Source organism: Aspergillus japonicus, assembly GCF_003184785.1.
Source record: "Aspergillus japonicus CBS 114.51 unplaced genomic scaffold BO86scaffold_1, whole genome shotgun sequence".
Classification (NCBI taxonomy): Eukaryota; Fungi; Ascomycota; class Eurotiomycetes; order Eurotiales; family Aspergillaceae; genus Aspergillus; species Aspergillus japonicus.
Window position 1 is genome coordinate 415742 of NW_020291638.1, and position 25730 is coordinate 441471.

Below are 25730 nucleotides of genomic sequence, written 5' to 3' on the forward strand. Positions count from 1 at the left end.
TGGTTGGATTTGTAAGCCCTACAGGGGTTTCTTAAGCTGTCTCCTGCTACCTATGCACTTTGACAGTGCTTATGAGCAGGCTCAGTAGTTTCTTGAATAGGGCTTTTATCCAAGCAGTAGTTTATATAGGCTAAGTATGTGTCAGGCTAAGAGAATCTGCATAATGCAGGTGTCTGTCTTTTTCATGCACTCCCATTGGTTGGTGCTCAGATATTAATCACTGTCACCGCTTGAAAGCTTGCTTTAAATCATGGATCATGATTACGGACCGGTGGACCAGACGCATCTAGCTGAATGTGCCAAGGAGATAAGCCCTTAAGTCCGTTGCGCAGTACACAGGATATATACGGTAAATGCGAGCATCTGTCTGCAGCCCTGTTAAAGAATAACCAGGGGATCTGCCAGACCACAAAATGGAAGAGAGACGTCCCACCTGGTTAATCACCGGCGCCTCGTCCGGCATCGGCCGATCCCTCGCTTTGGAAGCGTTGAATGCCGGGTTCAAGGTCCTCGGCGCAACCCGCAGCATCAGCCAGGCCGAAACCAATTGTCCCCAATTCGCATCTCGAGGAGGGACCTGGGTGGAATTAGACCCTGCGCAGCCGGATGCCTACCACCAAGTCGTCAAAGTCTTCCAAGAGCAGAGCATCGATGTGCTAGTCAACAACGCAGGATACGCTTTCATTGGCAGCGTGGAAGACGCTAGGTCGGTAGTGGAACCCCCTCCATCACACATCTGAAAGGCCTGATTGCTAACGACCCCGGTACGCAGCGAGGAGGAATTCCGCGCCCAGATGGAAGTCAACTTCTACGGGCCCCTGCGCACCGTTCGAGCCTGCCTGCCTGCAATGCGCGCGCGGGGTTCCGGCCAGATCATCCTCATTAGCAGCGGTGCTGGGTGAGCAGTCGCCTCCGACTTTCTCAGGCTGGAGAGTAAGAACTTAAGCTGAATAGAATAGGTTCACTGCTCGTCCTGCACGGGGTGTCTACTCCGCCAGTAAATTTGCCATCGAGGCTGCCCATGAGTCTCTGGCCCAGGAGGTCGGCTCCTTCGGGATCAAGGTTCTGATTGTCGAGCCCGGTGCATTTCGGACGCCGTTTGCGAGTCGAATCATCACGCCTGCGCGGCTCAGTGAGGGATTCAGTCAGGATTACGAAGGGACGGTGGTGGAACAGATGATCACCGGTCATCAGACCATGAAGTCTCTTCCTGACTCTGTCAAGGGTGATCCGGACAAGGCTGCGCGGGCTATCATCCATGCTGCGGTTGGGGGCCATGACTATCTTCGTCTACCCCTGGGAACGGACTGTGTGGCTGCGTTGGAGCTGAAGATTGGAGAGCTACAGCATGATTTGGAGGCGACGAGGGCTATTGCTGTGAGCACGGATGTTGAGTAAGAGGTACCGACGTTGATTATAGGTGTCGAATTCGATTCGACAGAATATGATAATAATAAAATAAACCCAGGTGGACAGGAATGTATCCTCCCAAAGAGAAAGAGAGTACCGCCAGACACAACTATACCGACTTGGGCTGCTGCGCCTCGAGCTCAATATGCGGCCCCTCCCGCGCCAGCTCATAGATCGGCCGCGCCTGCATCTCCGTCGGCGGCGGTGGTGGTGTCCACCCCGCGTCTTGAAGCCCATTGTACCCGCCCACCCCATCCGGTGAGGAGGTCGACCTCCGCCGCCGCAAGCACAGAACCGCAACCACCGCGGCGACGGCAATCAGCCCCGCCGCCGTCCCCACCCCAATGCCAGCGGCCGCCCCGGCCCCGATGCTCGATGAGCTACCCGTGTGCGACTGTGTCGATGTTGCGACCGTGTGGGTGGCCGTTGCGACCGCGTAAGTTGGCGTGCCGGAGGCTGTGGACGGAAGGTACTGGATGGTCGCGAGCTTCGACGGCGCGGGGCCGGCCCACACCTCGTCGGACGGGTTGGAGCAGTTCACCGTCCCGGCCGAGTTCTCGCAGCATGCCCATAGGCCTGCGTCGGTGTAGGTGATGCGCGCGTTGTTGCGGCCGCCTGTGAGGATTCAGCCGCGATTAGTGAGGACCCCGTCATCAAATCAGGCTGTCAGTGGGTGTGGGGTGTGGGTGTGGTTGTGACGGCGCACCGCATCGCGTCCCGCAGGCGGGATCCATGAGGGTCTCATCTGTGCAGTCGGCGGCGTAGTAGTAGTCCTCGTTGTCGGTCTGGCGGGTGTTGACGCAGATGGAATTGCTGAGGCAGTAGTCGCCGTTGACGCAGCAGGTTACGTGGGGATGGGTGGTGTTGGTGACGCCGCAGGCGAGATCGGCTTGGATGTTCTGGATGATGCTGTTGTGCATGCCATGGCAGACGGTGGAAGACATTGGGGTTCTGCTGGTCGTGGTGCAGATGGAGTTTGTAGGGATCACGGTGGAAAGACGTTGTCAACTGTCATGATGCTCAGTGGGAAAGAATTCAGCTCGAGCTCCGGCGGCTAGCATTGAGAGGGGGCAGGACCGAGGAACGAGTCATTAAGAGGCACCGGCGGCACTTTAGTGCATTGCATTTTAAAGCACATGATGGGTTTGTGCATGGTTCGAGGCTGTGTTGCGCAGGGAGACTAGGATATCACTGGCGTGTAAGATGGAGCTGAGGCAACGCAATATTGTTGGTCGGCAATGCTGACGCTGATACACGATGGCTGTCTAGTCACTCTAGGGTGTTGGACTTAGGTCAAGAGCGGAGACTTGGTAACCAAACTAAGTAATCAATAACTACTAGGTCCGGTAAGTTAGCTTTTAGCTCAAGGGCCGGGCCTGGTACGGGGACCAGTTCGGGGACCAGCGCAGCCTGGCCAAAAAAAAAAAAAACGTTCATCATAGGTCGGAATTTCAACTCATTAAGCTTGGCACCTGTCTTAACAAGACTTTGATAAGAAAATGAGGTGACCATAGATATATATATCAAGGTAATCGACGTAGTAAGTTACTTTCCCGGAGATTAAACATGATCTACATACATGAGTAGATAAAAATACCGAGTCAGTACTGATCAGTACCTACCGCCTTTGGGACCGTTGAGTAGTCAGTAGCCCACCGTACAGTTCCAAGTTATTTTCAGACCAAGCCCTGAGCGGCCCTTATTTTTGAAGGGAACCGACAAAGCCCCAGGCCGCGAAAGTATGTGAACCACATGACTTGACGCTGATTCCAACCAATGGTTGGGCCGCATTTACCGCCCGTTTCCCTCCGCCCCAAAAGCTCAGCCGCGGGCGGGCGCTTAAGGCAGCGCAGCTTCCAGTTCTCTTTAAGCCACGGCAGATGTCTTCAATGCTTACCTGCGCAAAAACAACACCATCACTTCCACATTTGCTACACGTCCTAATCATTATACTGTGATAAGCCATTAAAACCCTCCTTGTTTCTCATTTTTTTTTTCTAGTTTTTGTGCGTCCTGGGGATAGTTTGGAATCGAGTCTTTCCATTCATTGATCATTCTGCCACTCCTCACTAGCACAGAGACATATTTGCAAACTTGAAGATTACTTACGAAGAGGGCAACCTTGTGCATTCAACAGATCAATACTAGATTTATTCTGCCGGTCTTTTTTGCTACACAGCATTTGGCGAATTGTCCTATGTTTGATGATTGAATTGTTATTGGTTTCTCAAATGTCAACAATAAGGATCACCTCTTCCCGTCCCAGGATGTCGACATCCAGCAACCCTGCAGAAGAATAGATGTTTTCACACCTAAAACCTGCATGAGCTCTGCCTCGGCTCGGTCTTTGCTGTTCGACGCCTCGCTTAGCATCCTTCGCTTAGCAACCGAACGACTAAGTTTCCATATACTATGCTGCAACGGCCTGTATTACTTAAAACCGACAAGGCCTTTAATCTATTTCAACAGAAAGATTGAGGTGTCGCAATTCTGTCGCGCGAGCAAAGTATGTCGCAATTGTCTCGCACAATGGGGAAAGCAGACGTAGTATCATCATCTCAGCACCTATAAGTAGAAGTGGATATGACCCATCACCCAAAGCATACGCTGCTCTCAGAACAAACTCGCCCTGCCTTCGATTCCTCAGCCCGGGTTATGATGGCGGCGTTTTCTTTCCCCAGAGCAATTGGCTCCACTGTTGCCTTTATAGCCAGCTTAGGGTCTCTGGCAGCTGCGTTGAGCGTTTCCGGAAATCCTTTGGCTACTTCGGATCAGCGAGATCTCGATGCATTGGCAATCGAAATCTACCAAGACAACAGCTTCCCTGTCCTGAAAGCCGAAGCAAAGGCGGCCTACAAGACGGCGCACGGGTCGCCCATCAGCGACGAAGCCTCCTCGAGTCTCGACGCGGCCATTGAAGAGCTTATTTTCAGCTCTGTCCAGAAGGCCGTGAACAATGACCCATACTATCCAAAGGTCTACTGGGTCGATGCTGGTCCGCGTGACTGGTTCGATCTTGAGGTGCCTGGCGGACGGTACTCCTATGACAATCCGGACTGCATCTACCGCACTATCCCGATCAGCTCCGACGTGGACTATATCGTGACCGGCTATCGCCACACACCAGGCCCCACCGACGTCAGCTTCTCGCTGATCAGCGACCCGAACTCCCAGAACACTGTCGCATACCTTGCCGGTAGTGACCTGATTATCGACAGCGATGGTTCGTACGGCATTACGATCAACAGCTCTGCCGCAGACGGCCAGTCAAATCATATCCAGTCCACCAGCGCCGCCGTGCAACTCTTGATTCGAAACAACCTCGGAGACTGGCAGTCCGAGAAACCGGACAACATCACCGTGGAAGCAGTGAGCGATGTGACAGGACACGAGGCCATCACCAACGCCCAGATCCTCGTGGATGCCAAATGGAACCTACAGGAATCCATCGTCGACTACGGTGTAGGCGCACTGGGGCTGAAGACATCCATCTATGCGGTAAACACGCTCTCCACGCCCAGTCAGTCCAGCACCCTCGGCACCTTGACGACCCAGGCGAGCTCATTCGGGCACTTCAACCTGACCGACAACGAGGCGTTAGTCGCCACCCTCACGCCTGGCGCAGCAGATTACTTCGTCTTTCCCGTCACAGATCCGTGGCTGGTGACCACAGACCCCGCCAGTCAGGTCAGTCTCAACAGCAAGCAGGCCACCGCCAATGACAACGGAACCTACACGTTCGTCGTCTCCGTCGCCGACCCGGGGGTCTACAACTGGATCAACACGACTGGCCTACATGAGGGCACGATCATGGTGCGCTGGCAGGGTCTGAGTTCGTCGTCGAGCGACTCTGTTGCGATTCAGGTTCAGACCGTGGCCCTTTCGGATCTCGCATCCGTCCTTCCCAGCGAAACCCGTTACCTGACTGCGCAGGAGCGCGCGGTGCAGCTTGCGGATCGTATTGCTGGGTATGCTTTGCGGTTGGAATATTGATGCACCGGACGGTGGTTATACCGATAGCGACACTTGATCCTCTTATCTCGGGGCCAAGGAAGCCGAGCTCAACTGGCTCAGGTAGGGACTTTAAGGGAAAGCTCAGGATAGTAGTGGGTATTGTGTTCGGGAGGATATGCGGGGATAAAAGATGGTAATCAGTGTCAAGTATAGAATACGTTTACCTTTCAGCCTGAACGAGAGACTACTGAATTAATTGTCACCCACAAGACTCTTTGAAAGATTCCCCCATCTAGGCAAACAGATTTACCATGGTCATAGTACAGTACTGTACCTTGTGCGGGGAAATCTCGATTGTGGTTGATTAATCCTGGCCTTGGCTCTCTGTATTAGGCTAGCTGAAATGTGGTCAAATGAAGTGAGTTGCTGACACTCACACCAGGCACCCATCATTGAGGGTGCATATAAGAATCACAATACCTGTTGATTTATGGTCCCAAGTCGGGTCACTATACCAAACTTCAACCCCTTTTTGGATCGATAATATACCTCTTATGCTGTCGCGCACACAATGAAAGAACAAATTTGTTCACTATCAGATCCTAACCTTGAGTCCCTCGACATAGACTCCCTTGACCTAGATTCTTTGGACCTCACGCCACTCGAAAGACCCACAAGGATCGCCATTATCGGTATGCCCAGTATTGCTGAAAACAGCTCCGGACTTCACCCGACTAACGAAATATCCAGGAGGTGGCATCGCCGGCATATCCATCGCCTACGAGCTGCGCAACCGTGAATCAGCCACATGGTGCCCCGAAGTGACTCTGTTTGAACGCGATGCCCGCCTGGGCGGTCGGATCCACAGCGTGTTCAAGTATGACGAGGGCCGCCATGCGGTTGAAGCGGGTGCTGCTTCTTTCTGGTGGGAAGACCCCAGTCTCCGGCGTCTCTTCCACGAAGCAGGAGTTGACCTCGTGGATTCCCACGGTGGGCAAATCCGAGATGAGCCGCAAAGCCGCCGCGTCGGGATCTTCGATGGACGAGCTATGGTGGGAATCAGATTATCGGGTCCGGAGACGTGGATGCACTTTGCGAAACAAGTCTGGCGGCATCGCTGGTCGGGTTGGTTCTGGCTGCACTTGTGCATTCAACTCGTGTCGATTGCGCGGGAGAGTCGGTACTGGCGAGACTGGCGGCAGATATTCAGTCACGCAGCGGATGAAGCTGCGGTGGCCGTCGATCCATACGAGGATGAGGTGACCAAGCTTGCAGGCAAGTACGGTCTTTCGTCTAGGCCCCAGTTGTCCGCGGACGGGGGGAACGAGCGCGCGTTGCGCCGACTCGCCCTCTTGTCGCAGGCGACCGTCTATCTCCGGTCCACCGTCACCGATATCACGGTGCTCGACGAGCAGGATTTCAATCTCTCCTGGACAAACCCCACCAATGACGGCACCGAAGAGAAGCATACCGCGCACTTCGATGCGGTGATCGTCGCCGCCCCCTTCTCCCAGACCGGAATCGCCATCAGCCCACCGCATCTCCAACCACCAGAGTCCGCCTCCGTCGAGTACACCCCGCTCCACATCACGCACTTCATCTCTCGCTACCATATTGACCCTACTGTCTTCAGTCTCAGCGCAACAGACCCCCTCCCCGACGAGATCTGGAACCTCAACCCTAATCCACAGCCCACCGAGAACAAAGACCAACAGCCACTGGCAAGACCACCCCCATTTCTGACCCTAACCCGCGCCCCCTCCTTCTGGATATCCGGCTGCCGCGGCGACACCGAGAACCTCTACCGCATCACCTCTACCCAGCCCTTCACCGACGCCGACATCGCCAGACTCTGCATCCCCGCCTCCCCGGAGAAGGTCACCTTCCCGCACCAGAGCCGCTACATCCCGTCGTCCGACGCGCTCGCGGAGCTCAACCAACCGAATCCGCGCTTCCGGGGCGTCCGCGTCTTCGATGGCGGGCGCGTGCACGATGAGGGGTGGTATCTCCGGCACCGGGGGTGTACGCCGGCGCCGCGGGTCAGGTGGGTGCATCGGCAGGTGTGGGAGAATGGGGTGCCGGTGGTGCGGAGGGGGCAGAGGGCGAGCGGTGGTGGAGGTGACTGGGTGGAGGTGAGGGCTCGGGCGAAGGCGGCGATGCGGTTGATTGCGGGTTTGTTTTATGTTTCGGGGTTTGAGGCGAGCCAGGGGGCGAGTTTAGCAGGGAGCGTGTGGGCTGGGAAGGAGGTAGTGGATTTGGTGTGTTGTCGGTGTGGTCGGTGTTAAGTTGCATTTGATGCGTTGATTTAAGTTCCGGGGGGGGGGGGGGGGGGCTAAAGTAATAGTGACTCGAGAGGATGTGTTCTTTTGATTGTGGTTTGGGGTAGCTGCAGCTGGAGAGTGATTTCGAATTGTTTAAAGGTGTAAAATCGCTATGGTATATTCTGAACAAGCCAGGCTTGGCACGACTCGGAATGTCTGTTATTTCTTAGGGCACGCAAATGGGATGTCAGGCTGTCGCGTACTATATTGAATCTCTTTCCGGGAGAACTCGGCGGGTAATGAACCGCCTCTTCCTACAGGATATTTAAGAGAAATAGTGGAACAGCAGCCGCAGCCACTTCATCAAGTCTACTCCCGGGCCACGGCCTTATCAATCAATTGATTCCGAAGAGGTCCTGGTAATGAGATGCCCCGAGAGATGGAAATAGCCTACCATCTTGACAAACCCAGGATAGCTTGTTGCAAGGGTGTGCTTAGAAGTGGGCCATAGTGTGACTGAGCCCTAGCTGCGTGCAGGATTTCATCGCTCGTTGGGCTTGTGGCGTCGTTTGACCTTACTGTGATCAAGATTTGCCAGCTCACTCTTTTTCAACATCAAGTTGAGAAAAATGCCGTATTGTTGGTATAATCATTGGTGAAACCTTGGTCAAGAAGGTCACTACGATTACGACCTTCTCGACGAGGTCTGGCAAGCCTTGGCTGATGGACTTGTACCTTTCGAAGACAATCCGACCGTAGCTTCATGTCGTCAGCGTCACCAATAAATCTCAGTGATTAGAAGACCGGTAGGTGAGAGGCCATGACCGGGCATAGGCAGCGCAGATTAACCAGTGATCATTGCAGCTATCCCAAGCTCCATACTGGACATGGTTGGGGAAGAAAATCATGGGATTTGGCTTAGAGAATTGTCTTTTGAAATCAGGTCATGTCCCAAAATTGCACGTCAATGAGGGACCTGCCTCCATGATGCAATCTTTGTACTGCCTGTACGTTCTCTAATGAAGGACCTTAGTAAGGGTGAAGGGGGCTATTGAAGCTTACGGGCGGGCGGGCTCTGACCCTGGTTTTTGTGCTCGTTGTGGCATAAGTTACCTGTCTTCCAGCCGAATGACCTGTTAGCCCATCTTGGTGAACAATCATCTGCTGTATGGGCTTTCAAGAGGTTTGCGCGATAAGGGCGGTACTGTACAGAGTACTTGACTTGAAATAACGAACTAAGCATCTCTCAAGTGGCTTGCACGTACCTTCGGTCTTAAGCGGCTGATAGAAAACTGGAGGCGGTAGATGATACAGCCACCTGGTACCGGACGATCTCCCTTGGGATTCAGCCACCACCGCTTCAATACTACACAAACAAGCGACGTATGTACAGTACTGCTGGAGCCAATGTGCTGATGACTGCTGAGACTAAGACTGGTGAGGAACACCACGTTGCAGATGTCATAAACTCGACCCTGTCTGGAGTCGAGATCTGAGAGTATAGAATCAGTATCTACAATGTATTTGATAAATAGCGTAAAGCTCCTCATATGAGTTGTTGGGTATACCACTTCTTGAGAAACTCGGAATCCTTCGAGGTGTGTGTAGGGACCCTTTTCTGGTGATGACTCGAAGGATCTTTTGCCACCACTGCCGGACCCTGTCAAAACTATGGCTTTCACTAGTCAAACATGTACTAACCAAGAAGGTAACAGCAGATACTGCCAGCTGTGGTGGCGGTGCCAATGGCGACTTTTGTTGGATGAGATGTCGGTCTTAGTAACCAACCATCAGCTGCACAAATAATTGGCTTGAAGGAAGGGATTTGCTCGAAAGCTGAGTCGTAAGGGGCCCAAGTCAACGACTGGCAAAGTGAAGTGCATACAGGGGTTGTACTTCAGGGAAGCCCTACCCCGCCCGACACTTTAGCCTAGACCGGCCTTGATCCCTGCCTTCCAGCTGACTTGGGCGCTTTGGAGACAAGGCAAAGCGAGGCAAGCCTGCTTTATGCATGTCAGACCGACATACGAGGCTTAGACCATTTTCAGAACTGTTAACTGTACGGTGCAGCCTGGAGCCCATGCATGCTGTGTGGAGGGGACATTAAATTCCCGATCGTTGCTAGCCCGATCACACCTAATCAAACCCCATCACCGCCCAGCGTCTTTCATTTCCACCCTAGATCTTCACTGCAACATGACCCAAATAACGATCCCCATAAGCTACTACAAGCTCCCTGTCAGTTTTGGCTCAGGATTTGTCACCCACGATGGGTCCGCAGAGCCTAGCACTTGGTTCGACTCCCTATTCTGGTGGAATCGCAAGCAGCAGGAACGATGGGTGAAAAGCAAAGATCTGGGCGTTGGCGCCTTCGGACATGTCTGGTTAGAATCGTGTTCCAGCAGCGACAGTGAGCCGCCTAAGCTCCGCGCGGTGAAACGAGTGCAGAAGGTCATCATGTTTCACCACAATATGGATTATACCCGCGAAATCCAAGCGATGGTGCGGTTCTCGCAGCCCAAGTATGCCAGCTTTTTCGTCAAGTCGCTCGGATGGTTCGAGGATCCCGACTCAGTCTATATTACGATGGAGTACTTTGAACTTGGGGATCTGTCCAAATACCTATCGAGCCAGCCCTTGCAGGAAGCGGAGGCTCGGGAGATTATCTTTCAGTTACTCTCGGGGCTCGAGCTCTTGCATGACAACGGATTCGTCCATCGCGATCTCAAGCCGGCGGTAAGTGCCTCCCTCGCTTCGCACCCTGTAGACCAAGATAAGGGATGATATTCAACCCCAAAGGCACGCTCGAATAATCTGACCACTCTTTTTTCAGAACATTTTCGTGGTGCAGGGCGCCCCTAATTGGCATGTTAAGATCGGTGACTTTGGAATCAGCAAGCGAGTCAAAGACGGGACCCGCCTGCGAACGGTTATCGGCACACCCCAGTACCTCGCCCCCGAAGTGCGGGACGGTATATATGGGGTCATGGAAGACGAGGATGGGGACCTAGCATACACCAATTCAGTTGATATGTGGTCCGTTGGCGTCATCTCTTTCTATATCCTCACAGGATCCTTACCATTCAAGAATTCTTCCCATGTCCGGGCTTTTGTGCGGGGAGGTCCGTTTCCGTGCTCGAAACTTCGGCTAGTGGAGTCGAGTTTGACCAGCCAAAAGTTCATTGAGGCCCTGATTGTGGTGGAGCCTGCTCGACGCTTATCTGCCGCTCGAGCTTTACAGCATGCCTGGTTCGAGACCCTGAAGCAGGTCAAATCGGCAAGTACAGACGGCGACGAATCGGATATTCTTCCTGGTAGGTTTTCCACGAAGTGATCTCCCAGCCCCCAACTCGGATTCCTCGCCTCCTCGGGAGAGAGGGATAGGTGGAAAGAAAGAGAAGACGAAAGACAGGAAAACCCCAAAGTTAGAATTTCGAATGGACAAATCACTCACATTAATTTCTGCAGAGACAGCAAACGCACCCGAGCCGAACCCGGGTCCCAAACCAGCTCTCTTTGCTACGGGTACGCCGACGAGAAATGCCCAAGATCAGCTCGATCTAAGGCACCTTCCACAGTCTCGGCTAAGCGAGCTGTTTTTGAAACATCAGGATCTCGACACTCTCTGCGGGGGCTTGCCAGAGGCTCCTTTTCAAATGGGGGCAGGTGTTGACTCAAGGCTAGAATGTGGCTGTACCCTCCTTCACCTTGTCGCGCAATATAATCACATGGACCTGGTCGAACTCCTCTTGCAACATGGCGCGAGTGTTACGATCCAAAACGATCACGGGTGGACGCCTCTTCATGCCGCTGCAAATGCAGGCCGGACTGAAGCCGTGACAGTGCTTCTCGAGCATGGGGCCGTGGAAGTCGTAAATCTCGGCAACAAAGACGGCTGGACCCCACTCCATGAAGCGGCCTTTGCAGGCCACAGGAAGGCATGCCAGCTGCTGCTGCAGCACGGGGCTAAGATTGATATGGCCGACCGGATGGACCGGACCGCATTGTTCGTTGCCGCGAGAAAGGGCCATGTGTCGGTGATGAAGTTACTACTACAATTCCAGGCTAATATCGACGCCGTTGGGGAGCGTGGACGATCCATCCTCCAAGAGGCTGCGAAGCAACGCCACGTAGAGGTGGTTCGGTTGCTGCTTCAACCCGGAGCCAACGTCGAAATCAAAAATGTTGACGGTTGGACCCCACTTCACGAGACCGCCTTCGTCGGCAGCATGGTTATTTGTGAGCTGTTGGTGGGAGCAGGAGCACGCACTCTGACGACGGACTTGGCAAATCGTACTCCATTAGACATTGCCAATGCCCGTAGTCATTTGGAGATCTCAGAGTACTTAGCGGACCATCAAGAAAGAGAGGGTGCCGAACAGACCAGTGACCACCAATCAAACAGGCACGAATCCAATGAAGGTCCCTTGCCAGTATGACAGTGACCAACCGGTACCCCGGCTTCCCGTTTGTTCTGTTTTGTTGGCCTGAGTCCTATGCATCTAGTTGACAGTCGGAAGCTTAAAATCCGGATCATGCATGCTTATCACGAGCATATTCTGTTAAAATAAAGTCTATGCATTAATTGACGGCCAAGTTCCGACTAGCTTACATTGCCTTGACAAGTTGCTTCCAGGTCCTTCCTATCGTGTAAACACTATAAGTACAGTTTGCACACACTTCATAAATCAGATAAACAAGATTTAGTATTTGATCGCCTGCTTTCCCAGTGCTTCTTATGCATGCGTCAATCGATCCGTCTAGGTGGGTCGAATTGCCACTAATACGCTGGGGCTAATATTAAGCCTCTATATCTATGATTACTGGGGTCCCCACTAGCTTATCGAAGCGTTCTCTAAACATACAACCATCTCTTACCACCTTAGCACCTTTGGTGACCCAGTCGCGAACTCGCCGTAGGGGGCGATCAGGCTAGCGAAAGGCGAGTTAGGCTAGACCTCAGGCTAGCCGCACTGGAAGGCGAGGGTTGAGAAGATTGTGAGCAGACAAGGGGACCTTTGGTGAATGGCATTGTTCCACTTATTGCAGCTCTGGGTGAATGTTTGTCCTTCTGGGGTATCTTTCACGGCGTCAATCAGAACCAACATCCAGTCCAGGTTGAGGACGGCGTAGTTCTCGCCGAAGCTGAGGGGGCTGCTGGCGGAGGCGGCCATGATGCCGTGGGCTGGGTTGGCAAAAGCTGCATAAATCAACCAACAGGAGTAGTAAGCTTAGGTCTGGACCTTTGATATAACAGGGATAGAGAACATTATCAACTAAGAGCATTCATTAATTGTATCTCTATGCAGTCAGTATAGTACTAACATCGGGGTCTCGGTGCCCCTTGAGTGAAAGGGCCCAACGGAATTCCAAGGCAGCTACTGGTTTTTCATTGGTGCTTAAATGCTCATTCCCCCACTCATCCCTTGACAAGGTGGAGATTTGATGGCTGAACTCCGAGACTGCTCGGGATCCCGACGTCTGGGCGCGGTTTGATGCCACTTCTTGCCACTTCAACAAATGCGCTATCTGAAGCCTATAAAGCGACCAGTCCAGCTTTATATCCAACCTTTAGCACACTTAGAAAAGTTTTTGAATCTCTGGTCATTTGTCAACCGGGGTCACAAACTCAGCATACAATGTCACTAGACAATAATCCCTACGAACACAACCAGCACAACTGCAGCAGCCGAGGCAGCCGGCACCAGCAGATGCAACCCTAAGCGCAACCGTTTCTTCCACCACCAAGGAGGCACCTGCAGATTCCACACCTGAAGCACCATATAGCATCTTTGATAAAAGGTAGAAGTGGCTGATCATTGTCCTGATATCCACAGCCGCAACCTGTACGTACAAATCACCCATCCATGCAGAGCCAGCTTCGACCATTCAGCCACTAACTCTTGATTCCAGTTTCCGGGTTCGCATCCAACATCCACTTCCTGCCTTACCCAGGCCCCATTATAGGCGGCACCATCGCCGGCTCTCTCGGCTGGAAGGCAATCTTCTGGTTCCTCACCATCTACGGCGGCGTATTCCTATGCATTTTGATCATCCTTTTACCGGAGACCCTATGCTCCATCGTCGCCAACGGCAGCCGCACCCCGTCCAACCCACTGACTCGCTTTTCCCTGGACGTATACCAACGCACCACCAAGATTCCCTGGCATGACCACTCCCGAGATCCACAAACCCAGCCCGCCGCCCGCAAGAAAATCGACCTCCTCGACCCGATCCGCATACTCCTCTCCAACCACGCCGCGCCCATCATCCTCTTCCTCGCCATCTACTACGCCGTCTGGCAGATGAGCATCACCGCCATGTCCTCCCTCTTCGAGGAGCACTACAACCTCACCGAGATCCAGACCGGGCTGACCTTCATAGCCAACGGCGTGGGCTCAATGATCGGCACATTAGTGACGGGCAAGATCCTGGACGCGGATTACCGGCGCGTCAAGGCGGCGTACGAAGCCTCGTTCGACGCGGAGCACGCCAATGACTCCGACGCCGCCAGCGCGACAGCCCTCGCCTCCGCGCGGGAAACAGACTTTCCCTTGGAACGAGCGCGTCTGTGCCTGGTGCCCGTATTCTCGGTCCTCCAATGCTGCTCCATCATCTTGTTCGGGTGGACGATCCGGTATCCACACAAGGTGCACATGGCGGTGCCAATTGTCTCGACGTTTATTACCGGGTGGACGGCGGTCTCGACGCAGTCGCTGGTTATGACGTACCTGGTGGATGTGTTTCCCGAGCGGAGTGCAGCCGCCAGCGCCAGTTTGAACCTCGCAAGGTGCCTGTTTGCGGCTGGGGGCACGAGCTTCATCACGCCGACGATCGATGGGGTGGGAGTCGTTGTCGCATTCACGATTTGTGTTGCGGTGCAGCTGCTAGCGCTAGTAGGGCCCTTCATCCAGTGAAGGTTTGCGGCGGGGTGGCGCAAGAAAGAGAGGGAGGAGGCTGCGCGGAGGGCTGAGGCTAAGAGCCCATCGCCCTCGCCTTCAAAGGGACAGGTTTGCTCTTGGACTATAGGATCTGGAGTCTTGATTCCGATGCACAGCCTTCCATCACCGTCGCGGATATTCTTCCCTGCTCGGGATGTATGATAGATAATCTTGCGGCCATTGCCGATTGTCACATTCGGATAAACTTAATACATCGATTCAGGTTTCGTAGATTATGGTAGATATAATCTCAGTGCTATAGCATGCCTGTGTGCCTGTAGTCTGTGGACTGACGATAATTGGCGAGTCAGATTCAACAAGCCCTCAGCCAAGCCAGCAGGATTCGGCAAGTCCTCGTCCGCCAAAAGATTTAGCCGCTGTCGACGGGGGAACCGGCCATCCTCTCTGTTGATATCCAAGAAACCGAGTCAGGGACGCAGAAACCGGCAATTGTGAGTCATTGACAGACTCCCGTCCGGAGTACACCCGCACCATCCCGCATGAATGAGCGTCATTGTTGGGGTTGTCACCCCGGATTCCCCACACAACTCAACGCTTCAGGGTCCACTCCCTCAGCTAACCTTTTTGTCCTTGCCTGGTGAGGACTAAACTCCGCAGACACAACCGGTAAAGCGATCTTGGCTCGACGGCATCATACCCGTCATTGCCATACGTAGGATAAAGAGCAGGAGTATAAAGCAACCACGGCAGTCTATACTTTCGACCGCGACACGCAGTATCTAGCAAGCGCATGCATTTAAGATGAGGTCCCTCATCTCTCTAGGCTTGCTCCTCCCTGCAGCGACCGCCCTCTCGTTGAAGGTGAACACCACGATCGGTCAGGTCTATGGCATGATCAACGGATCAACACCGGGGGTGGCTCAGTTCCTGGGCGTGCCTTTCGCCGAACCCCCCCTCGGCGATCTCCGATTCGCACCACCGCAGCCCAAAGCCCACGCCAACAGCACCATCGACGCCACCAAAATCTCCCCAAACTGCCCCCAATACCCTCTCACCACCGTCACCGACCCATCCGTCTACACCATCGACTCCCCGTGGCTGCAGCCCTACGGACCCTGGTCGGAAGACTGTCTCACCCTGAACATCTGGGCGCCGCTTCACCCGCGCACCTCAGGCCCCTTGCCGGTCCTCATCTGGCTGTTCGGTGGCGGTTTCTACGAGGGAGGCCTGCTGACCAACGGATTCAACCCGAGTCCTTGGATTCAACGGACCCAAGAACATATCGTCGTTGCGGTCAAGTGAGTGGTCCACTACGACAAATGCCCAGCCCTAACCGCCCTCTTCCCTCCCCACCCTCACCACCACCACCACCACAACAACTAACAAACCCCCAAAGCTACCGCAACAACATCTTCGGCTTCCCCAACGCCGCCGGCCTCGCGGCCACAAACCAGAACACGAACCAAGGTCTGCTCGACCAACGCCTCGCCGTGGAATGGGTGCGCGACAACATCGCCGCCTTCGGCGGCGACCGCTCCCGCATGGTGCTGTGGGGCCAGAGCTCCGGCGCCGCCAGCGTGGACTACTTCAACTTCGCGTGGCCGGCGGACCCGATCGTGCACGGGCTGATCATGCACTCCGGGAGCGTGTTCGCGACGGGCGCCAGCAAGGACGTCACGCACAGCAACTTCACCTTCGTGGCGGAGCAGCTCGGCTGCGGCCACAACTTGACTGCGAGCGAGGAGCTGGCGTGCATGCGCCACAATGTCAGTGCGGAGGCGCTGGTGGCCTTCTACGAGAACTATACCCTCGGGGCGGACGCGCCGGCGCTGAAGTTCACGACCATCGTGGATGGGGTGACCAAGTTTGCGAACTTCACGGAGCGCGCGCTGGAGGGGAATTATTCGGGATTGGTATGTTTTTTTCCTGCCCGTAGACTGTGTTACCGGACAGAAAGGTTGGGGGAGCGATGCTGACGAGCCGACAGCCCGCGATTCTCGGCACAAACGCCAACGAAGAAGCCTCGCTCGTCGCGTGGGTGGGACCCCAGGGCCCGAACCAGACGTATATCCACCATCAGACGCTGGAGACGGACCAGTGTCCGGCGAATTACTATAACCAGTGAGTTTTCCACGAAAGGTCCTGCTCGGAACAGAAATGACTGACGGCGGCCGCAGACTACGCTACAACACCTCCGCGCTGACCTTCCGCTGGTACAACCTGGCGCACTTCCCGAACACCTCGCCCCGGCCGTGGGAGGGGGCGTACCACGCCTCCGAGCTGCCGCTGCTGTTCGGCACCTACCAGTGGTACGGGGGCGCGCCGACGGCGCTGCAGCGGGCGGTGTCGACGCGCTGGCAGGATCTGTATCTGGCGTTCATGAAGGACCCGGTCCACGCGCTGCCGCGCATGGGCTGGCCCGCGTATACCCCCGATGGGCAGGCGATGGCCTTTGGGGCGAACGGGACGGTGTCCAGTCTGATGCCGGTGAGTGCGTTGGCGGTGGGATGCGCGGAATTTCCGTTGCCGACGCAGTGAGCTGTGTTTTGCACTGCGGGCAGAGATACGGACCTACATTATTGGATATTGTAAAGAGATCTAGGATTTGACTCCACGGTCACCCGACGCAGTCATGCCAGTATAGTTCGATGATCCACAGACATACATATATTCATTGCTCATCACACATCCAACACATGCAGCTATCTACACCCGCCCGGTCCCCAGCCCTAAGTGCCCTCTCCACTCCTTCCACAATCTCCCCTCCTATACCCCCTCACCCCACTACCGCCATCTCTAACCCCTTCAAAAGCCAACTAAGAAACCCACTCATAGCTCAAAACCGGAATCTCAAACGGCGCCGCATCACACGTAGCATTAAAGAACGCATCATGCACGCAGTTCAACTGGAAGTCCACACTGCCATGGTAGGTGATCTTGCTCCCGTTGTTACACGTCAAGGCATGGCCCGAGCCGAGCTCGTAATCCATGTGGCCGACGGAGACGTCCTCGTTCGACGTGCCGTAGAACGAGACGATGCGGCCCAGGCCGCGGTCGGCGTAGCCGCAGTTGGACTCGCCGTGGGCGATGTCGTGGATGCGGTAGCCGATGTACGTGTCGCGGCACTCGAGGCCGTCGGCGAAGTCAATGGCCAGCGTCTGCGGGGGCCCGTACCCCCAGGGCTGGTAGTTGGGCATGCCCGTGTAGCAGACGGGGACCATGGTGCCGTTGCAGGTAGCCGGGTCCTGGTCGCACCAGGCGTTGCCGCACAGGCAGTCCTTGAAGGCGATGTCGGCCGGGTTGTGGATGCAGTCCAGCGACTTGGAGCCGTTGAACCAGTGGAAGTAGGTCACCTCCCAGGTCGGGATCGGGCAGCCCTCCGGCGGGGTGATGGAGGCCGGCGCCGGGTCGCGCGGTTGGATGGAGAGGGCGCTGGTGCTGGTCGTTGCGGAGAGGACGGTGAGGAGGGTGGTTAGGGCGTTCATTTTGGCAGGTTCGAATGGCTGTTTGAGGTGGGGATTTATTTTGGTGCGATGGTTGAGATTGGGACCAGCCCTGCTGCTTTCTCCCCCTTCTTATAGTCGATCCGATCCATGGACCGCTGGCTGATAACCCCACCGTACACCCCCGCAGGGGTCTCTTTTTTTTCTCTCTACGATCCGGCATTCTTCGAACCGACCCATCTCCAATCTTGGATACTACCATACTCATTCTAGTACTATAATTAGCCTCATAACTGAGACAGCGCGAATGGGAATTCTGCAGCGGCAAGACACGCACCGTCTTGGCAGTATTGAAGCAGGGATCAGGTTGTGGTTTTGGCGACACTGAGACAAAAAAAACCCCCCGCTCTTCGGGTAAGACCCTGGCGACCTTTTTTCTTTCGCCACCGAAGAACTAGACTAGCGGCGTAGGGTCAGTTGTCCAGACTCCTGATTGTGCAGAAGGCAGATGGAATACGAGCGATTATCGCTCCGTGCCTGGTTGCCGACCTGCGCTAGGGCGCATCCCGCCTCGGCTCGCAGCGGATCCGGCCTGCCCCTTTAGGCAACTGATGGGGTTGTTACGGCCTGCATCCGCAACCCTGCGGGCTGAGTGGCCTGCTCGGTGCAGCTGAAGGGACGAGACATGCAGACATGAACTTGTCAACCCATGTTTCCCCCCGTATTTAATGAAGCGGATGCAGCGTAGCGTGCCATTCGGGTTGGCCGGGGGTGGCTGGATCAATCAGATAACCAACTAGTGGCGGATGGAACACGGCGAGTGAGGGACATCTGGGCTGACACGAGGCCCAGGAGGAAGGAGGAGTGTGAGGGGGTTTTGAGACAAGGCTGGCTAGCTGACTCGTGTTCTGCACGGTGATGGATCGCTCCATGATGGTTTGTGTGTGTTCTTGGACCATGGTTGAGGGGTTATACGGTTAGAGTCTTGAGGATGTTTGAGGTACGAAAGGTGAGTCTGCTCGGAATCATTTACTACATTCGCCGAGGTCTTGGCTGCGGAAAGATGCCCAGTCTTGGGTTGTGAAGGTCTCCTGCGCCTGGGCATGCATGCCCAGTTCCAACGCCCCGGAGACTGGATTGCCGGCAAGGACGGAAAATTGATTAGGGCGAATGCCGGGCTGGACTGCACGGTCAGACCCAGCCCTACCTCTCGTCAACAACCGTAGGCTATTGTAGAATACCTCACTTCTATTCCATCCTCACAACATAACTCATTATCGGGGTAGCCCAGACTCGCAAAACCGATGTTATAGCGGAGTCTAATTCTCCAACTAGCAATGAGGGCAACGCTATATAACGTAGAGACCTAGACGTAACATAGATGTCAAACACTTGAGAACAGGTGATACTGACCAGTTCTGCAGCTTACCGCTCGCATTCCCAAGAGTATTTAGCCTAATTGAGTAGTTCTGACTAGGGTTCCCAGCGTGGGGGCGGTGGAAGATTCGGGCACAGTGTCGAGGTGCTATGGTGCCATACATGTCATGCTACTCAGACATCAAAACCGAGCCATTCTTCAACTACCTCCGATGTAGTGTAACGGCTATCATACCTGTCTTTCACACAGGAGATCGGGGTTCGATTCCCCGCATCGGAGAAGCATCAAAGAGTTACTTTTTGTGGCCATTTTTGCTCCCCGGAGGCTGTGCGAGGAGCACTCTTAGGACCCGGATTGTTCCGCTTTCGTGTGACGCTAAACCTCAATAGGCACTAGTGTCTTTCCCATGTCGAAGAGACTATACCTGATTGGCAAGAGGAAGTGATGGAAAGATGTTATCGATTCTGGTTTGTCGCAGCAGGTCGAGTATTCTGTCTACTGTGATTCACGTGGAGCAGCGTAGTGCTTTAGCTCTAACTCTTCTCTTCGTTATGTTATAGCAGAATGACCAATGGTCAGAGCCTCTATAATCGACTCAAAATAGGTGTCATATCATGCAGCTGAGCTGTATCAGCTTGAATAGTACAGAGTACTTGCTAACTAGGGCTCTGCGTCTGGATCATCTGTTGTTCCGAACCGCCACCATCTGCGGGAGCGATAGGCGGTCATGATTCTGCCCTCCCTGTTCCATTCCCCCACGGGAACACACTTGATGAGTGTTGAGTCAAGACTGGTTCTCATTCAATTGGGCATCTTAGCCTCTCTGATATTTCAAATGACGCTCTCCCAAGTTTGTTGGACATGTATCTCCCACTGCCGTGTCCACTGAACATTCTTTCCTTCTTAGCCACAAAAAAGTGACCATAGGCATTGGCAAACATGAAAGCTGTAAGAGACTGCTGCGTTTGAATGGGCCGCCTCGATTTAACCGGAGGCAACACTTCACCAACCTAAAGCTGAATTCCATGCACTTTATACAGACATCATCGAATGACTTGGTCAAATGAGAATAAACATGGAGTATGACGCACGACTCCTGCTCGCCCGCCAATGGGGTGGCCGGCATCGGTGGCCCCCCGAAGAAACCCCGAAACAGAGTTCGGATCCACCTGATCGGGATGCCCTACCTCCAAGATTCGGAGAGCGACCTTCGGCTTTGCAGTTCATTTTATGCAAATACACAAACCTAGAGACAGCTGTATCGGTATGGATCATCATACGTAACTCCAATACTATATTCTTTTCCAGTCTATACCTGTAGAAACCTGTGAACAAACTCGACCGACCGCAACCATGCGGGGAACATCCGCCCGCCTCACCGGGCCAAAGTATGGAGTAACTTTCCAAGCTGGAAAGCCTTTCCTCCCCCACCCGTTGCCCCACCGAGGGGCACAGAGGGTGAGACCGTGAGGGGTGGGGGTTCAGGAGCGCAGTCAACCGGGGTTGCATTCTCCAACCTACAAAAACAATCCGACCACCCTGCTTGTTCCCCGGGCTGCTTCTTCACTGTCCAACTCTCCTCCAACCTCACTCACCTCTTCCTCAACCCCTCAAAAAACCACAAAACCCGCCAAAATGGTCTACACCATCGTTGTCCGTACGTGAATCCCTACCCTTCAACTTCGCCCACTCCTACAACTTCATCCCCCAAATCTCCCAACTCAAACCCGCAACACTAACACCACCTGGTATTACAGACATGCGCGCCAAGCCCGACGAGGAGAGCATCAACAAGCTGCACGCCAAGCTCCTCGAGGCCTCGGCCGTCTACTCCAAGGACAAGGAGACGCTCTCCTGGTTCGTGATGCAGAGCGTGCACGACAAGCAGGACTTCTGCATCGTCGAGCGCTACCTCAACGAGGGCTCCCAGAAGTACCACCTCGAGAACCCCTACTGGAAGACCTTCGACCCCTACGTCATCCCCCTGCTCGAGAAGGAGATGGATCTCCGTCGCTTCGAGGAGCTGGTGCCCGGGGAGGAGCAGAAGCAGTAGATTTCTCTGCTTTTTCTTGATTCTCAACAAAAGGGTTGGAGGGTGGATCGTGGGGATGCCACTGTATTGTACATATGACGGTAGTTTTTGGGGAAGAATTCAGTTGCGCCGGGCCCTCTGGAGGGATTTTCCGGTGCGCGGGAATACATGTTTTCACCGATACTTTAAGGGTGTGTGTGTGTGTGCTGACGGCACGTTGTTTTGGGCAATTGGATACCCTTAGAGTCGATTATATGGATCTGGATAACCACCAGCTAAATACAATATTCTCAATCTGAGTCAAGCATGTTCTTTCGGTACCTGTGAACTACTTACTAAATTGTGGTTTACATTGAGGGTCGCACAAAGCCACACACACCTCTAGCATTCTTGCGGGGCTGCAGTGTGAGGTAGCTCACCGCTTTCCTCGAAAGTCCGAACTTGCGACCGAGCTTGTAGTAACTGGTTCCTCCCGGACAACCAAGCTATGTATATGCTTGCATAATGTTTATGCTTATTCCGCTGGAGGACCTAATGTCGAATGATGACTGATTGTCCGAGAGGTTATTTCCGAAGGAGCTTGTCGCTATCAAGCTGGCCCCATGGGGCCTGGTTTTGAAACCTCTGGGGAGCTTCGGCAAGAGTCCAAGGCGGCATCCACCGCCTTGGCCCGCGACGCTGTCAATGTTCTCCTTTGTTTCTTCTCCATGTCCTCCCAGCAAGATTGATATCATATGGAAAGCGTCAACAACCCTTCCTTCGAAGCGCGCCGCGTAGGCTTTTCAGTTCCGAACAATTCGGTTAATCGTGAGGTGCGCTCACGCGCTCCCCAGAAACGCCACAGGTCAGTTGTCACCGAACCGTCAAGCCTAAAGCGTAGGTCGATGACTAAGAGTGTCCAGTTTGTAATTGCGCGAGTAAGTAGGCTCGATCTTCTAGACAGAGATCCCGGAGATAATTTGTGTTTGGCGGATAGGTGTGGTATTGTTGCGTTGAGTATCTCCTCCCTTTTGCAGGTATCCTTCCACAGTCGCTCTGATGCTAGGCAATTTTAGATGACTCGGTGTATAGCATTGCTCGTAGATGATGCCAAAGGCGATTGTGGAATCGATGGTTCTTCTGAGCTTCTTAAAGCGAGCTTAGGGAGGCGGTAGACGCGGGTCTCGTCGAAACAAAAGCCATGTTCTGCTCATTCCAGTCTGGTGGGTATTCCGGCATCGGCGGAGGAGGTACAGGGATCAAACTCGAAGAATTTCTCGATGCCATTTGTTACTCCTTTACCTTCTTAGATCGACTGAGCGAATCAGTTGCGATCAAAAAGGGAGCTGGTGGTCTGTACACTTACAAAGGATACTTTTGGATATTTCTCCAAGCACACAGAGTCGCCTCTCTCTGTTCTAGCTCGGTATCCGAGAGGGGATTGATCGAGTTCAAGAGAATGGAATTAAAGCTGCCGTCCGTTCCTTCAACAACTCACTGCGCACAGAACTCGAACAACCTTGGATATTAGCCAGCAGACGCCCAGTCAAGAAGGCAGAGCGATCCATCTTCCTGCCACAAGAGATTCCTATCTAAGGGGCAGAGCACAAGCTGACAATTCCGGAAACTCCGCTCCGGGTTGTGTTCGAAAAGTCGGCTATAGAACCACATCTTTATCTCGTCAAGATAAGAACTTGAGTCTCGGGGAACAGAAGTCCACGACAGACCCCCCCCCCCCCCACAGAGTGACCCAGGGATGGTATGTGCCAACGTTGCGAAGTGATCGAGCACGTCCGCTACCTTCTCGATAGCCCTGACGTCCTCTAATGGGTCAACGACCGTTCCCTCTACAGACTCCATCATAATATAACCCCAGCCTCGTTCGTCGGAAAAGAAGGCATATACCCGTGGAATACGAACTATGTGGCTATCCACAAGCTCATAGGCTAAACTTTGGTTTTTGGCTTCTTCTTCCGTTACATCTGGGCCCCACTTGACCACTTGATGATCGGATATTTTGATAACACGCTTTCCATGCTGGCTGACAACATTGCATGGTAACGGATTTGCACAAGCAGCGATCACTGACGCCTGAAAGTCGGTTGGGAAGCGCCATCTTCTTCTTCCGTAATAAGGTTGACGGAAAAGGAAACCGTCAACTTTCCCACTTGCGCTGATTGGAATTGGAAAGAAAACGTAGAAGACGACGATTGGAAAGCAAGAGCTCAAGACCGCAAAGACAAGGGAGACAACGACACCTCATGCCGAGCGGTGTGCTACTGTGCAAAAGCAAAACCAATCACGTCCACGGTTTTGGCCAAACTTGCCGAGTTTGGGGTCAGTGGAGTTAGCGGTCCTGAGGCCTCGCGCAGGCTGCCGCTTATACGGGTCGCTCACCGCCCTCCTCGGTGGCCTCATAGCAGGTAGTTTCGCAGATAGGGCTTACAGTTTGAGACGTCGACATAGGAGCCATATTGAAAAAATGGTTCGAATCAACGGTAACATCGCGGAAACTGCTTCCATTGGATCTCGTCGTGTCTAAAGAGACAACCGCCACTTTCTCCTATTCATGTTGGCACACGATCTCGGTATATATGCCGGGCAGACCACTATTTGATTGTTGCAACCCAGAATCATCGCACGACCTTGGAATACGAGCTTCTCAGCTGCAACCTAGCCAAAGCGTAACAGTATATATCCATCTGAGAGAATCCTCCCCCGATATTAGCCTACAAGCCCCAGAAGTGTCAACCCCTCACCCCCCGCAGCCCGGGAAGTAGATGCCTCTGCAGGACCTGATCGGTAACCATCCACACCTGAGGCATATGATGCGTATCCCACGTCGCGCCCGTGTAGTAGGTCCGCCGGTGGCCCTGCAACGCACTCAGCTGCCGATAGAACCCCGCCGCGACTGCCGCTCCCGAGACCGTCAACGTATAAGGCGAGTGATCGCGCACCACCAGGATCTCCGAGTCCGAGACGTTGCCGCCGCCCAGCCTGCGCCGCACGCTGTCCACCCCGGCGCGGATACACTCCTCCACCTCCGCCTCCGACAGCCCCCGCGATGTACTCCCCACCGTGACCCTGACAATTCCAGACACATCCGTCGGCCGAAACGCCAACACAGCCGGAAGACGCGGGCGATGAAAGGGGTGGTTCTTGCCGTGGTTCTCTAGGAAGGTGTCGTTAGGAAACCCGTCTACCCGGATTAGCGCCGTGTAGAACCACGGGTCCTTGAATTGACGGAATAGCGACCGCTCTGGTTCATCCAGGCCCAGCACTTCGAGGTTATCCGGCAAGGGAGGCGCAGCGAAGAGGAGGGTCTTTGCACGGATGCGCCGACGGCATGTGAATATGCTCTGCCTTCGTGTCTCGTCCACCGTGGCCACATCCACCACCATGCGATCAGCAGCAGAGTCTCGAGCATCTACCCTCACTACGCTACTGTTAAACAGCAACGTTTGATGAGCCCCTCGCAACTCCTGCTCCATCGCCCGGTAGATCTCGCTCGCGTCGTGGCTTTGCGGCCGCACCCACCCCAGTCGAAGTCGGCCGGCCAGGTAGTCTGTCCCCAAGTACTTCATAACATACAGCGTCGGGTAGTCCGGCCACTCGCCGAGGCCGCTGAGCCACGAGCTGAAGGTGTTGAGAAGCCCGTCTAGATGGTACTTGTCCATGAATTCTTGGAAGGGCGCGACCAGATCCTCCGGCACGGGGTCTGGGAGGTCTTCGAACCCGGTTTCGAGGTATGGGTGCTGGGCGAGGAGGGTTTCGTAGCGGTCGAGTGCGGCGATGATCTCGTTGGCGGGGATCGGAGTGACGGACTCCCCCGTGGCGAAGTTGAACATGTCGATCGCATAGTCGATTTTCTCTTTGACTAGGGGGATGTTGTAGTGGGCGAAGGCGTCTCGGATGACGGGCAGGTTCTGGAGCCAGGTGACCCCGTAGTCGATGGGCTGGTTGTTGGTGATGATCGGGTCGCGGTAGGTCACGGTGTGGCCGCCGAGATGAGAGCCGCGCTCTACGATGGCGACGGTGTGGTTGAGTTGGTGCAGGCGGTAGGCGGCGTAGGCGCCTGCTGCGCCGCCGCCGATGATGCAGGTGTCGACGAGGAGGTCGCTGACGGACATTGTGTGGATGCTTTCGCAGGGGAGTGAATGGTGTGAGTGGTTGCTGTCTTTATGTCTTCATGGACGGGGAAAGCTGAAGACGAGCCAGGAGCGGGGTATTATGTCCAACGGAGGTGGAATATAGTCGCATTTAACGTGCTCGCTGTTTATAGTGGGTACTAGTAGTTTATGGGGGAACAGTGTTGCAGTCACTGGAACCATGGTCGATTGAATGTCAAGCCATCGGAGAATAAATACTGAC

General features: G+C 54.3%; 10 protein-coding genes and 1 non-coding gene across 11 annotated transcripts; 8 read left to right on the forward strand and 3 right to left on the reverse strand.

Annotated features, from left to right (window-relative positions):
* Positions 1–413: 413 nt before the first annotated feature.
* BO86DRAFT_414528 (SDR family oxidoreductase) lies at positions 414–1398 on the forward strand (the record flags this gene model as incomplete). Its single annotated transcript, XM_025674849.1, has 3 exons — positions 414–706; positions 773–898; positions 960–1398. 3 exons carry the CDS (start codon positions 414–416, stop codon positions 1396–1398), a joined length of 858 nt encoding a protein of 285 aa, XP_025533283.1.
* A 14-nt stretch (positions 1399–1412) lies between these two features.
* On the reverse strand, positions 1413–2477 carry BO86DRAFT_384518 (uncharacterized protein). Its single transcript, XM_025670906.1, has 2 exons — positions 2117–2477; positions 1413–2025 (listed from the first exon to the last, which is right to left on the reverse strand). The coding sequence occupies exons 1-2, from the start codon at positions 2352–2354 to the stop codon at positions 1520–1522; spliced, it is 744 nt and encodes a 247-aa protein (XP_025533284.1). The 5' UTR covers positions 2355–2477; the 3' UTR covers positions 1413–1519.
* Positions 2478–4068: 1591 nt separating this feature from the next.
* BO86DRAFT_405435 (uncharacterized protein) lies at positions 4069–5629 on the forward strand (the record flags this gene model as incomplete). Its single annotated transcript, XM_025674086.1, has 1 exon — positions 4069–5629. The coding sequence occupies one exon, from the start codon at positions 4069–4071 to the stop codon at positions 5401–5403; it is 1335 nt and encodes a 444-aa protein (XP_025533285.1). The 3' UTR covers positions 5404–5629.
* Positions 5630–5845: 216 nt separating this feature from the next.
* BO86DRAFT_405436 (FAD/NAD(P)-binding domain-containing protein) lies at positions 5846–7664 on the forward strand. The gene is made up of 2 exons (XM_025674087.1): positions 5846–6056; positions 6115–7664. Exons 1-2 carry the CDS (start codon positions 5936–5938, stop codon positions 7647–7649), a joined length of 1656 nt encoding a protein of 551 aa, XP_025533286.1. The 5' UTR covers positions 5846–5935; the 3' UTR covers positions 7650–7664.
* A 2157-nt stretch (positions 7665–9821) lies between these two features.
* On the forward strand, positions 9822–10959 carry BO86DRAFT_374425 (serine/threonine-protein kinase; the record flags this gene model as incomplete). Its single annotated transcript, XM_025670427.1, has 3 exons — positions 9822–10361; positions 10459–10747; positions 10778–10959. 3 exons carry the CDS (start codon positions 9822–9824, stop codon positions 10957–10959), a joined length of 1011 nt encoding a protein of 336 aa, XP_025533287.1.
* Positions 10960–12800: 1841 nt separating this feature from the next.
* BO86DRAFT_374426 (putative MFS multidrug transporter) lies at positions 12801–14542 on the forward strand (the record flags this gene model as incomplete). The annotated part of the gene is made up of 4 exons (XM_025670428.1): positions 12801–12805; positions 12846–12850; positions 13463–13471; positions 13539–14542. The coding sequence occupies 4 exons, from the start codon at positions 12801–12803 to the stop codon at positions 14540–14542; spliced, it is 1023 nt and encodes a 340-aa protein (XP_025533288.1).
* A 653-nt stretch (positions 14543–15195) lies between these two features.
* BO86DRAFT_2905 (chlorogenic acid esterase precursor) lies at positions 15196–17204 on the forward strand. Its single transcript, XM_025667381.1, has 4 exons — positions 15196–15825; positions 15924–16440; positions 16515–16648; positions 16705–17204. The coding sequence occupies exons 1-4, from the start codon at positions 15329–15331 to the stop codon at positions 17063–17065; spliced, it is 1509 nt and encodes a 502-aa protein (XP_025533289.1). The 5' UTR covers positions 15196–15328; the 3' UTR covers positions 17066–17204.
* A 97-nt stretch (positions 17205–17301) lies between these two features.
* BO86DRAFT_384523 (uncharacterized protein) lies at positions 17302–18058 on the reverse strand. The gene has a single exon (XM_025670907.1). The coding sequence runs from the start codon at positions 18010–18012 to the stop codon at positions 17344–17346; it is 669 nt and encodes a 222-aa protein (XP_025533290.1). The 5' UTR covers positions 18013–18058; the 3' UTR covers positions 17302–17343.
* Positions 18059–19555: 1497 nt separating this feature from the next.
* Positions 19556–19627, forward strand: BO86DRAFT_t2. Its single transcript has one exon. It is a non-coding gene; the product is annotated as a tRNA-Glu (tRNA).
* A 1356-nt stretch (positions 19628–20983) lies between these two features.
* On the forward strand, positions 20984–21401 carry BO86DRAFT_300723 (putative quinol monooxygenase; the record flags this gene model as incomplete). Its single annotated transcript, XM_025667462.1, has 2 exons — positions 20984–21005; positions 21106–21401. The coding sequence occupies 2 exons, from the start codon at positions 20984–20986 to the stop codon at positions 21399–21401; spliced, it is 318 nt and encodes a 105-aa protein (XP_025533291.1).
* Positions 21402–24106: 2705 nt separating this feature from the next.
* BO86DRAFT_424080 (FAD/NAD(P)-binding domain-containing protein) lies at positions 24107–25657 on the reverse strand (the record flags this gene model as incomplete). The annotated part of the gene is made up of 1 exon (XM_025675434.1): positions 24107–25657. The coding sequence occupies exon 1, from the start codon at positions 25487–25489 to the stop codon at positions 24107–24109; it is 1383 nt and encodes a 460-aa protein (XP_025533292.1). The 5' UTR covers positions 25490–25657.
* Between the last annotated feature and the right edge of the window lie 73 nt (positions 25658–25730).

What these genes read in the sequence shown, in the direction of transcription:
- BO86DRAFT_2905 (XM_025667381.1), top strand. Translation starts at nt 15,329, where the DNA reads ATGAGGTCCCTCATCTCTCTAGGCTTGCTCCTCCCTGCAGCGACCGCC. An exon ending in CATATCGTCGTTGCGGTCAA is followed by an intron (nt 15,826 to 15,923) that starts GTGAGTGGTCCA and finishes AAACCCCCAAAG; the next exon opens with CTACCGCAACAACATCTTCG. An exon ending in AGGGGAATTATTCGGGATTG is followed by an intron (nt 16,441 to 16,514) that starts GTATGTTTTTTT and finishes ACGAGCCGACAG; the next exon opens with CCCGCGATTCTCGGCACAAA.
- BO86DRAFT_384518 (XM_025670906.1), bottom strand. Translation starts at nt 2,354, where the DNA reads ATGTCTTCCACCGTCTGCCATGGCATGCACAACAGCATCATCCAGAAC. An exon ending in CGCCTGCGGGACGCGATGCG is followed by an intron (nt 2,026 to 2,116) that starts GTGCGCCGTCAC and finishes GAATCCTCACAG; the next exon opens with GCGGCCGCAACAACGCGCGC.
- BO86DRAFT_405436 (XM_025674087.1), top strand. Translation starts at nt 5,936, where the DNA reads ATGAAAGAACAAATTTGTTCACTATCAGATCCTAACCTTGAGTCCCTC. An exon ending in CACAAGGATCGCCATTATCG is followed by an intron (nt 6,057 to 6,114) that starts GTATGCCCAGTA and finishes CGAAATATCCAG; the next exon opens with GAGGTGGCATCGCCGGCATA.
- BO86DRAFT_384523 (XM_025670907.1), bottom strand. Translation starts at nt 18,012, where the DNA reads ATGAACGCCCTAACCACCCTCCTCACCGTCCTCTCCGCAACGACCAGC.